We start from the raw sequence: 12,256 nt of genomic DNA on the forward strand, positions 1-12,256 counted from the left end.
TTATGGGGCACTGCAAAAAGCAGCACTGAGCAGAAGTCAGCACATTTTACATGTGCCTTTTGTTGTCACTTCTCCCAAAAACATCTTCAACAAATACGAACTAAAAAGCAACGAAGCTTTAATGCACTTTTAGAATCTGCTCTCTTGGTGTCCCAGTGGTTACCCTTACAAAAGCAAGATCAAGCTTCAGGATTGACCGGGGCAAAAGGAAAAGAAATCAATACACAGGTCTGCTGGGAGCCTTAATGCGGAATTAAGGGCTCTGACCGGATGAGCTCGGTCTAATTTTCCAGAGCCACATAGGGAACGTGCCTCTCGGCGGGTGGGGAAGGCTCACGCCCGTCACAGGAGGCCAGGGCACCCACCCAGCCTCACCCGCCTCAATGCACACCCCGGCATTTTAGCGTGAACGCCATCAGCAGTGGTTTAATTTAAAAGGCAAGGCTGTGAAGTGGGGTGCCTCAAGCACAGCCCGACGGCGTGCTATGCCTCTCTTAGGTGGGGGAGGAAAGCTGAGGCAAGCGCGAGCCGGAACACTGCAGCTACCTCTGCCAGAAGGGATTTAGCGGAACACGTAGCCCAAAAGCATTGGCGTGACGGTAGCCAGAGAACATTACACAGCAAGATCAAAATTACCAGAGCAGCTGGCTCACCGGTGACCAGAGCTCTATTAAACAGCTGGAAGTATGAACAAACAAAAAAGAGGACGCAACGGGTTAGCGCGAACGATGTTCTTGAGAAGGTATTGCTACTTCTTATGAGATGGCAGAAAATTTACACTCGTAAGTGACAGGAAACATGCTCTTAAATCAGCATCCTGAAGAGTGAGCGCGCTGTCAGTGTATCATTCTTACGTCAAAGTGAGTTACTCAATGACTGTTTAGACAGAATGACTGCCGTTAAGTGACATGTCACATTTTAAGTGCAAAACATTTTTGGCAAAAGTGAAAAATAGAAAAACCTTAACCAGTACTAATAAAAAAGTATTTTCTTAAATACTAGCATAGGGCCTGATCCTGCAAGCACACAACTCGGGGAACCCCAGCTGAGTCCAGCCGGAGTTCCGTGCCCTAACACTTAGAGGAAAAGGTCTTTAAATCACTGTTAAGTGTTTATACTTGTTTACATGTAGTGTAAATAATCCACACACAAACACATACACACTGCGTGTATGTATGTGTGTATATATGGACGTGTGCGTGTGTGTGTGCGTATCCATACACACAAAATGGCTCCTGAATAAACGTGAGCTTGTGGTTATTTTCAGATGCATCGTTCACAGTATATAGCTTCTCGTTTGTATCTTCTGATAACAGGACCTATTCAATGACATCTTGAAGTTATATACTATATCATTTTAATGCCTTTAAGGTAAAGTTACGAGGCAACTGCTCTTCCCGTCAATGGGTCTTCCAGAGAGGATTCAAGTATAGCCAACCATCGCCCTGCAAGAAAATTAAGGAGAGTTAACAAACAAGATTTGTACATGCTGGATCTGTGGATGTCCACATAAAAGCTAAAATAATACTCATCAACACAAGAAACCACCCCTGTCATCTGAAAATCCTGTGCTTAATGAACGTACGGGTAATCTGGGCGGGAGGGAAAAAATTACAAAGGGGAAGCGATGGGAAGATGCAACAGATGAACTGCTGGTTAAATAGTGGCACATACTGGCTAATGAAACAACACAGTCACGTAATAGTTCATTCAGTCTTATTTTCCTTTCCCCTTTCCTCTAAGAAAGGGCAAGGATGAACTTAGTAAAATCTGTTTCATTTCAAGCAGATGAAACCCAAGACTGTGTTTAAGATGCCCATGCTTACTTACATTGGACAAATATCCCTCGATTGTGTTCACTTTAGTATGCCGAGATCAAGATTAGCAGGGGATGTGCGTACACGGCATTTGCAAATTAAGTTGTGGCTTTTAAGGTAAAAAACCATAGCTTTAAATGCCTAATATTAGGTATCAAAAATTCAGGTTAAAATTAACTGAAGTGAACAAGTTTACAATATGGACATGGAAAAACCCATTGCTTTTCTTTAAGAGCCAGACTCTGGCAAAAATACTTTAAAGCAATCAGTGGTATATAATGGCAGTAGCCCATGGTAAAAACCACAGACAAATTCATTTGTGCTGGCATCCTCCTGTACGCAGAAACATGCTATCGGGTCTTTAAAATAAGACAGTAAAAGTACCTCTTTGGCAAAATATTTTGGTTTCCACGGTGTTGTAAGAGCCACACGTTGCCTCTCCTCTGCGCGCTGCCTCTCTTCAAGGCGGTGCTTGTGTTCTGTTGCTGCATCAATATTCCCTTCCTTCAGAGAATTGGTGACGTGTTGCCACAGGTGCCTGCGTGACGGGGAGGGAGCACAAGCGACAGCGTGAGAAGGCTTCTGCCGCAGCCGAGCGCCTGGCTGGACAGCAGCACGGTGAGCGGCAGGCCCATGCCGTGTTCTCCGTGCCATTTTTGCAAGTCAGACAGCTTGTGAACCATCACTCTCCTAGGGTATTCACTGCATTTCTCGACCGCATTTTCAGATTTGCTCAACTCCCAGTATTTTGCTATGCGAGTTAACTTTCTCAATAGCTTTTGTTCATCTGCCTGACTCTTTACAACCTGAGCTTTTTTCTCAAGGCAGATGGATTTATTTTTATCATTTCCTGTTCACGTTCTTTACCGATGATCCACCCCCAATGACATGCGTTTATTTGCAGTTAAATTTTTGAATTATAAGGGAATGTTAGCCTAAAGCCAAGAGTACATTAAATTGGGACACTGACTGCTCCCCAACCAGGTTACTAACAGAGGAACTGATGCACTGGTTCTAGGGAGCCCTTCTAGGTCTGTGCTCCATATTCCCAGTTAACAATAATTATCAGTATATAACCAAGCTTGTTTTTCACACGACTGACCGCATTCAGATGCAACGCCTTCTCACACCGTATTAGCCTAGCAGGAACTTTGCCCAGAAAAATACTGAGAAGCAGCCAACTGCAGCTTTCACGTATTTCCAGGGCTGTTTAAATGAGTTTGTTTACAATCTGATAAACTGCATATCCTGCAGAAACACTGGATAGTTGTAATTTGCTTACTAGTATCCAAAAAATACTGTAAATACACTGCAGAGCTACTGGTTTCCTTATTTACTCCAGCCTTTCTATTCCTAAACTGCAGGGGGAAAATGAATTTGTGATAAGCAAGCGTGTCTAGAAAGTAGGAAAATGATATCTGACCCTGCACAATGACTCAAGACACATCTTTGTACCATAAAGAACATATTTACAGATAATAAAATGAAGCTTCAGTCATGTTTTTAAATCCTCCAATAAAATGTTCCTAAATTCAATAAAAATACTGATTTTTCTGAAGATAAACATCAACAGTAATTGACAGTGAGTAACAGAACAAGTTTTTTTTCCAATGTACCTAGTCAGAGTCAGGCATGTGATGTGGGTGCGGAGAGCCTTCAAACCATGTGTTTGTGTGCATATTTATAGCTCGCACTGCATCACATTTTACATGTTTTTATACATATATACATTCTAAAATACACAAAATGTGGAATTCCAGTGCAAATTATAAGATGCAACATCACTTGCAACAAACTGACTGATCTGACTACCATGTTACAATCACTCAAAAAAGCAGGTGAAAACAATGCATTACCATTTTCCAAACGCTCATTAAAACGCATACAAGGATTTTCCCCCCTCTACAAAACTGAGGTACGTCACTAGAACGTAATCTATGTTCCAACGAACCAATACACAGCTTCAGCTATCTGTGCCTAGATTAACGCGCTGTAGGAAGCAAGGCATTTTTGAACCACACCATCTATCTATAACTGCAGTTTGCTTCCCCGTTCTGTTCCCACCCAAGGTTCAGAAGCAAAACATGGTAATGCCTCTGCCCTTACCTTGATTCCAGCGGGCCTTGCTTTGCTATCGGCCTAATCTTTTTCCTGATAACAGGCAGTTTGTTAGTGTCAATCACTTTGGTTTCTCCGTTGCTGTAAGTAAATTCCAGTGTACCGTTCCATTCTCCCTGTGCCTTGCATACAATGGTGTTAGTGGGATTATGTTTCACTTCGGCTGTAACCCTAATTCAAGAGCGAAGAAAAAAAGACCACAGAAATAACTGGTACCATTTATTATCAGCATAGGAAAGCACTACCACAGCTAAGGCTACAAGCAGCTTTCTACATCTACAAAGTAATTTTTCAAGCAAAGTAGTGATGCTATCTCCAAAAAGAGAGACTCAACCTAAGCAAGCTCTGCTAACACAGCAATAGCTTTTGGACGACATTCTCCCAAAGTACAGCAGTAACCCAACTTAAAACTCTGATAGTCAGCTTTAACCCAGAACGGTTTACCTCATCAGCCTGAAAAACAACTCCTGACATTCACCTGACATTTTCAGTACACATGTTATTTTCACACCTGAACATAGTAATGCTGTCAGATACCTATGTCAAACACTTCAGGCACCTTTATTTTCTCCTTAGCTCTGCAAGTTTACTTCTCAGCTGCTGAGAGGCAACAATTAAAGATACCTCAGTCGTCCAAGAACTGGTCTGAGAGTGAGCAAAATAGATAGGTAGGACTGAAAAAACAAAATGCAGGCAGAAGTTTCGTGTGTGTGTGTCTAAGAACATGCACACATGCGCTTCGGCAAGCCATGTCAAGTAATCTGTAAACTCAATTAAGTTTTTAAATTATTAAATTAACACAGCACAACCTTCCCCAAGTTTCACTCACACTGATGGCACCAATTATTAACCCATGCCTTTTAGAAAAACCCTTGTCAGAACAGCCCACGTTGATATTTGCCTAAACACAATATTGAAATGATTGACATGTGTATGATAGAATAATTAGACCGACTGAAATAAAACAGAGGTAACCATGCAAAAAGCACAGCCTTCTCATGGACAACTGCTACAGTCTGCAGCAGAGCAAGAAAGGGTCTGTGTACGTTAACAATTGGGTCATCAACTTGAGCATGGAAGTAAGACAGGAAGCTATCTTGCACAGTGCCTCTTCACACCCTTAATAAAGGGGAACCAAAAACACATAAATAATATTTTCATCATCTGGAATTTCAGTGCAGAAGTGGGAGTCCCCAGTAGGGAGCTACTGCTATGGGCAGCGACACTCGCTTCTTTCTTCCTTACAGGAACTCCACCTGGAACACCAGTTCATCTACAAGACTTACACAGAAGCAGCAGCTGGTGTAGCAGAAATACTGCCTTTTCTACGTACATTTTTCTGATCCTGCACTTAAAAGTAATTTTTACAAGCAAAGCCTGGAAGAATACATTCACTTTAGTTTAATGAGAGAAATATATTCAATTCAATTAAATGATACAAAATGTATAGTTACAATAAACTGTGCTCTAAAGCTGTAAGTCATCTCAGACACTAATAGGAAAAGAAATTCAGATATCTGTCTGTAAAATACTCTGACAGAAGAACCAAACAGATGCCCAAGAGTCTTTCCATTGAAATCCAGTAGCAGGTAAACAAGAATAAGACAGTAATTCCTGTACCTGTGGACTTTTCCTCCATAGAACGGCTTGGTGTGGAACGTGACCGTAGCAGAATAGCCCGTTCTAGCACAATTGATGTTGACTTTCCCTCCAAGCTCCACCCATGGGATGGTAAGTATTGAGCGAGCATAGGCACTAGGCAGCGTGAAAACATACTCTTCTTCATGTTCCATCAAGTAAAGAACACCTACGTAGGAAGAAGGTTGGAAGTGAAATGATAAAAGTTCACTGACAAAACCTGACAGTCACTGACCAATTACTGTGATCAAAACGTACTTCCACAGAGAGTACAACGTGCAACTTGCCTTGAAGGAGGGCACTGTCTGCTAAGAAAAAAAAGTCTGCCCTCTGGAACAAATGTCTTCAAAAAAACATTTTCGAAAGCACACAATTTGAATATGTACCCTGGGGTCCTTCACGGTACCAAATGGCTTATAAAATCTGACTGGATTATTTATTTTGTGTTACTGACAAGCAATAAACTGTTAAATCTGGAAAAAAATACCATTTGCTTGCAAAAAGCCATACTGAATATTCAGATGCTCACTCAGTGTCATATCATCATCTCTTTCCAGAAAAAATACGGGCATGGCCAAAGGACTCTTCAGTTCTCCACTCAATCAGACACGACCAGGTCCTCTCTGCTAATTTCTTACTGATGCATTTGTTGGTAGGAGTGAAAGGCTCTATCTAGGTCTGCCTGGGTGCAACTAGGAAACATGCTTAAGGAAGCCATCTAGAAAATTCCTATAAGTTTGCTCCTTCATTTCCAAATGCCTGGTTTCCACACAGCCTTTGCAAAAGTCCCGCATAATCAACGAGGGGCCGCCAGGGCCACTGCTCTGTTAACCACCAAGACCGATGTCTCTACCATGCAGAGAAAATTACTGGCAATTCTGTTTCATTCTGCAAAGGTTCCTCCACCCTCATGTGTTACAGGGTTGTAAATAAAAACAACATCATGCCACAGCAGTAATTTTTCAAGATTATTTGGAACTACAAAGAAAGTCACATGTCTGATCAGATCTTAGCTTCCCCTGGGCTTAAGGATACAGCTCTCTCCCCACCATAGCTGTAGTTTGGTCTTCAGAATGACAAAAACCAGGACATAAGACCAGGTAAAGTGTACCTTAAACCTTGCACACACAATTGGATCATGCCAAGTATCTCTAATATATTTTTGATTAGAGTTTTACACTCTTCCGTGTCCCGTTTAATAACTGCCTAAAGGCAAAAATTACTGCTTTGAAAATAATTTTTCACAACAGGGATTGAAAATAACCCATCACAGGATGCACTCAGAACACAGAAATATTTAACCAAAAAAAAAAAAAAAAAATCAGGAAAATGATCTTGAAATAGTAATAGTATCTGTTTAGAAACAAGATGAGCTTGAGCCAATTTGCCTTAACCTTGGGGCAGATAGGGAAAGAACACACTGGTAGTGGTATTGATTAGTTTGTCTATCTGTTTAAGGGAGTAATGACACTAATTTTGAAAAGTGATCTGACATGTAATGATGAAAAAGCACTAAATTGGAACAAGGCACTACTACTGCCAACATAAAAATATGCCCTTAATGCTGTATGAGAAAAACCACCTAAAAAACATTCACAGTTTAAAAGCACAGAGCTCTAACAGAATCATCAGCTTAAATATTGGCTCCAATTAATAGAACTAAATGCAGGCACAGGAAGCTCTGCAACTTGTCACTTGTGCCTTCTGAAACCGTTCCACAGGAAAACACCTTTGTGAAAACTGGAACAGTTTTATGCAGTTGTTCTCAGGACTTCTGCAGCCTCAGCCCACCAGCAACGACACAGCCAGCATTTCTACTCCAGCAAGTTTGACACAAATGAGCTGGAGAGTGCAAAAGCACAAACGCAGAAAAGCAATGTCTTAAAAGGCCCTTTAATTATTTTGCCTGGGCAAGTCACAAGTGCCTCGTGTCATGTGTTGAACCCTCACCAGCAGGGAACAGCCAGGAGAGAGCTGGAACACACGCACATTTTGCCTCAAGATTCCTCAGCTCCATACCTGCAGGTAAAACCAAGCTGAACACACTGCAGGACACTGAACTACCCAACTCACCCGGGACATGCAGCCAGGAGAACTTTTACTCAAGAAGATGACTCTGCTTATCAGACTCATTAAATGGATGTTATAATAACATTAAATTAATAAAGAACAATCGAGAAGCCTTTTAACTTGATGATGATATTCGAAAAGGATCAAAGCAAGCTAATGGGTACTGATCAAACGCAGAAAGGAAACCTGACAGTCCGCAGTTGGGCATTTTCCACAGAGAACTACAACAGGTTTTAGACTCAAGTCTGTCAGCTTTCCTTTCTCCTCCTGTTCCCATCTATTCTCCACCTTCTTCATTACAGTCACGGGCAACAGACACGTAGCAGCAACCAGCTGCGGGAAATGGCCTGCGATGCTACCCACGAGGTCACGCTTCCCCAGTCTAAGCACAGACATAATCCTCACGCAGTCAAAAAGCACAGCCCGCCTGAAAGCATCAGCTTCCAACATGACAGTTTTGGGGGTTTTGTTGTCATGAGGGTTTTGTGTTTCTTTCTTTTTTTTTTTTAAAAGACAAAAGGTCTGATAGCAATACGGTGGGCAGGCGTGGTGCTCACTGCTGGGGGAGAACCTCACTGTATTTATGAACCACACCTTCATGTGAGTTTCCCCAGAGCCTCCTACTTCCCCGGGCCCAGCCATCCTCCTCTGACCGTCACCGCGTGTCCCCACACGAGAGGAAACTGCCATGGTAAACACAATTTCCTCCTGGGTTAGCATAGGTTTGCCTCTGTCTCTCTGATGGGATCGATAGCTTTTTTCCTCCATACTCCGGTGGGAGGGATGCAGAGCTCTAATGAACACTGCCAAGCACACTGAAAAGTGAAAAACAAACAACAGCAGTGACCTTCAATGTAAATATTTAACCACCACAGCAGGTTAGATATTAAAAACTGAACCCAGCTCTCTTGGCGGTATTTTTAGCACCTGGTAGCATATTTTTTTAATTCCTTAAACACCTGAATAAATACAGAAGTGCTATCTCTCACTTGAAATATGACTCCAGCTCAATAATTATAATCTAAAAAAGAATAAAGGGAAGATTTGAAATATCCACAACACGATACTACTTTTAGTATTAAGGTGACTGTTAGTTTTGCATTCCATCGCTTACAGAGTCCACATGCAAAACCTGGTTTAACTGAAGCACCGTGAAGACTGTAGCCGCACCACCATGTCTGAACTGAGACCCATGCCCTCTTAGGGAAGTGGAAGCCAAAATGACACTGAGAGTCAACATTTGTAGCTGCTACCACAATTTGAATTCATTCCCTACCCTGCCGAGTTTAAATCTTGAGAAAGTAAAGGCAGAAAAAACTAAAATCCAGCCGTTATTTTTAAAAAAGCCTTGTGTACTCTTAACATCTGCTTCTAAGTATCATTACATTGTGACTGATCTTTAAAAATATCTGCTGGAAAATACACAGGCTATTTTTCTTCCCTTGCTTCCCCACTGCAAGGGATCATTCATTTTTAGTTTAAAAATGGCTATAAGTAAATATACACGAAAAGTTGCAGAAGATTCTCCCATTTTCAGTAACATTTTCTCCTCTCACATCAATGAATTCTTTTGGGAACTGCAAATTCTTTTTAAAAAAAAAATAAATCTTAAGTATTTTTAGGAAGCTATTACGCATGGAAGAATGCACCAGGTAAGTACTCTGGGAGGATTTAGTAATCTAGTTTGTTAGAACAAAACCCACAGAGAAGGGTGAATTTTTTGTAAACAAGTGCGGAATTTTGAAATTCCCCCTTGAAATGTCCTCAATGCCATTTACTCCTGCTTTTGACTAAGGCAACGTATTCACAGTCATGCTCCTCTCCACGACTCCTCAGCCTGCATTAAAGGAAGTGATGTTTGCAGCATATAATTTCCCCTGTTTGACTATCACATGTCCCTCACTGATGCTGCAGCTTTGTGAATTGATTTTCCAGTAATACATATTGATGAAATACCCAGAGGAGACTTTGGATCAATAAGCTGCAGAAGAGGCATGTGAAATTTAATGCTTCCCACTGATTGTATGGAGATCAATCTGAACAACAAATAGTACGTGGGACACAAACGGCCTAGGGCAGTTTTCCTAATTTAACAGGCTCTTCATACTGTCTGCATGATTCTTAACATGGCACAAACAGGAGTGAGTTACGTACAGGATGAACCCCACATGGGCATAGTGCATCACCAGCCACGCAGATTCGCACGGGAAAATATGAGACACCAGAACAAGGCTCATACTGTCTCGTAAGCGTTCCAGCAAGCCGCGCTGCGCTGCTCATTTTCCAAAGACTAGAGCCATTTGCTAAATTAAGTAATGAGTGCTATGCCATACGGAAACTGTTCTGAAACCACTGGGCTAAAAAGTATTAATACAAAAATTAGTATGAGGGTAATATTTAAGTAGCTCTAGTTGCACGGAGTAGTCAATCTTTGGGACTGGTAAATCAAAAAGTCACTAATGCTTCAGGAATAGAAACTATAGACCTGTACACCTATAAACACATACACATACATATATTTAAACAGAAAAAAAAACAAGAGAAAAAACATTCATTGCTTTCATTTAGATTTACCCTGGAAAGAGCACTGAACCTTTTCCCTACCTACAAAGTCTTTTCAAGGTTGATTTCAATTTAAAAAAAGAATTTTTGGAAGCCTATACCTCACTAGTTTTTAAAACATTTAGAACTGCAGGAGTGAAAACACAAGATGTAACTAGCCACTTGACAATACAGAGCAATCCACTTAAACGTACTTTATGCTGTCTGCAAAATTAATCCGTGAATCAAAGGTGATGCTTTTTGTTGGATTTTGCTGTTTGGAACAAAACCCAAGAGCAGAAAAGGAACACGCACAGCCCACACCGACGTGTGCTCACCACAGCCTTTTCCACTAAAGCACCCTTATCCTACAACCAGTATCTGTTTGAAGATTCTTTGGACCACGTAAAAAACATTAAATATTTACATTGACTCTCTCATCCCTTGCTAATTTAAATCTTAATGTGATCTTCTTCATTACACTTCTTCCTCACTCTCTCATTAGTACATAATTAACATTAACCAGAACTGGGGACTGTGCACACAACATGAATTCTTTTATGCAAAACACCCTCTCTTCTATTCAGAGTAGCTTTCTCATGAAGAAACGCAATGCTGACTGCTCTGAAGAATGGGGGTTTTGTCATATAGTGAAGAAAAAGTTGAGACATTTCATTAGCAAGCCAGATTTAGACCCCTCATAACCACAGATGAAGGGCTAGCATATAAAACAGCTTCTCACATGGATTTCCAGCAGTGCTTTCCTACTTGTTCTGCATCCCTGCAACTGATACTTACCTTGAATCAACAAAAAAAAAATATCACAGATGGGGGGAAGGAATCTTAAGTCACTTTGAGATGCAACATACAGTGAAAATTGTACAATGAAGATACTCAGCTGTACCCTTTGTATGACAGGACCATACTTGTCCTCAAATCCCCTAATTCTTTAAATTCTTATAGAAGCCTTTGTACTTCCATGACATCCTATTTCAGCATATCCACTGCTGCTAACCACAAAGCATAAAAAGCAACATGCTCTATATATCTAAGGACATTGTGACAAGCTAAAAAAATAAGCTTCAAAAGCACCACAGAAACATTATCAGCGTATTCCTTACACAATATAGATCCAAAAATTCAGAACTACTGTATTTCTGTAAATAGCCAATTGCAGTAGAAAAAGCCTCATTCAACTGTTTGAAAGCCACACACAAAACTATTCAGTAGAGAGCAAAGTTTCAAAACAAATCATGAGTTTTTTGTGTTCAACACTAAGGTCACAACTAAGTTACATGTCAAACAAAAATGTGCTGATAAATACCTGAACTAGAACAAGATGGCCACTTCCTACCACTGAATTATCCAAAACATTAATTGCGGCTCTCTAATGCTGTTTGGAAGGAAATACTTTTGCTACGTACATCAAATAGTACTGAATGAATGCACAGTATAACGAAACTACTATACCAACACCAGAACAATTTAAATGACGTCTCAGAATGGACACAGGTACATTAGAAACATCAAGGAAACTGTCTTTCAAGTGGCATCATGCAGAATCTAAAATCCTTACTTATCTAACAAAAAGTCAAAGGCACCCACATGTACATAAGTAAACTCCAGCAACAGTCAAAAAAAGGGCTGAATGCTCATAATGGAAAAAAAAAAAAAAACAAAGAGGAGGAAGGGACAAGACCACAAAAATTCAACAATAACACAATTACTTTGGTCATCCAATGCATAGTAGCAAAAACAAGGAACAAACAAAACTCAGGGATTTCTATGATTCATGAGATGTCACTTCATCTCTTATCAAAAGCAGAATCAGTCATGATCCTGAGAAACTCACTTAATCTGGTTTTAGCAGGTTAAAATAAGATTCTAGAACTTTACCAGCCAACCTTGCTGTCAGGAAGCTCCTCCTAAGTGGCTAACTTTAGTTTCTACCTAACTACCTTCATATATATCTTCTAACTGCATCTTTCCTCAATCTGTGCTTTGTTAGACTAACTTATCCCACTTGAAATGCTGCAATGCATAAAATGTCCTTGAATACAAAGAAAAGTCTC

General features: G+C 40.6%; 1 protein-coding gene across 1 annotated transcript in view; it reads right to left on the reverse strand.

Moving 5' to 3' along the window:
- Window positions 1–716: 716 nt before the first annotated feature.
- The window catches only part of OSBPL10 (oxysterol binding protein like 10), a 118,383-nt gene continuing 106,843 nt past the window's right edge, over window positions 717–12,256 (reverse strand). Inside the window, exons 9-12 of the mRNA XM_075704864.1 lie at window positions 5,556–5,742; window positions 3,924–4,106; window positions 2,202–2,355; window positions 717–1,445 (exon numbers count right to left, since the gene is read on the reverse strand). Of these exons, the coding sequence (XP_075560979.1) occupies window positions 1,401–1,445; window positions 2,202–2,355; window positions 3,924–4,106; window positions 5,556–5,742 (569 nt within the window). The 3' untranslated portion in view covers window positions 717–1,400. The remainder of the gene's footprint in view (window positions 1,446–2,201; window positions 2,356–3,923; window positions 4,107–5,555; window positions 5,743–12,256) is intronic.

Source organism: Pelecanus crispus, chromosome 2 (genome assembly GCF_030463565.1).
Source record: "Pelecanus crispus isolate bPelCri1 chromosome 2, bPelCri1.pri, whole genome shotgun sequence".
In the NCBI taxonomy this organism is placed as follows: domain Eukaryota; kingdom Metazoa; phylum Chordata; class Aves; order Pelecaniformes; family Pelecanidae; genus Pelecanus; species Pelecanus crispus.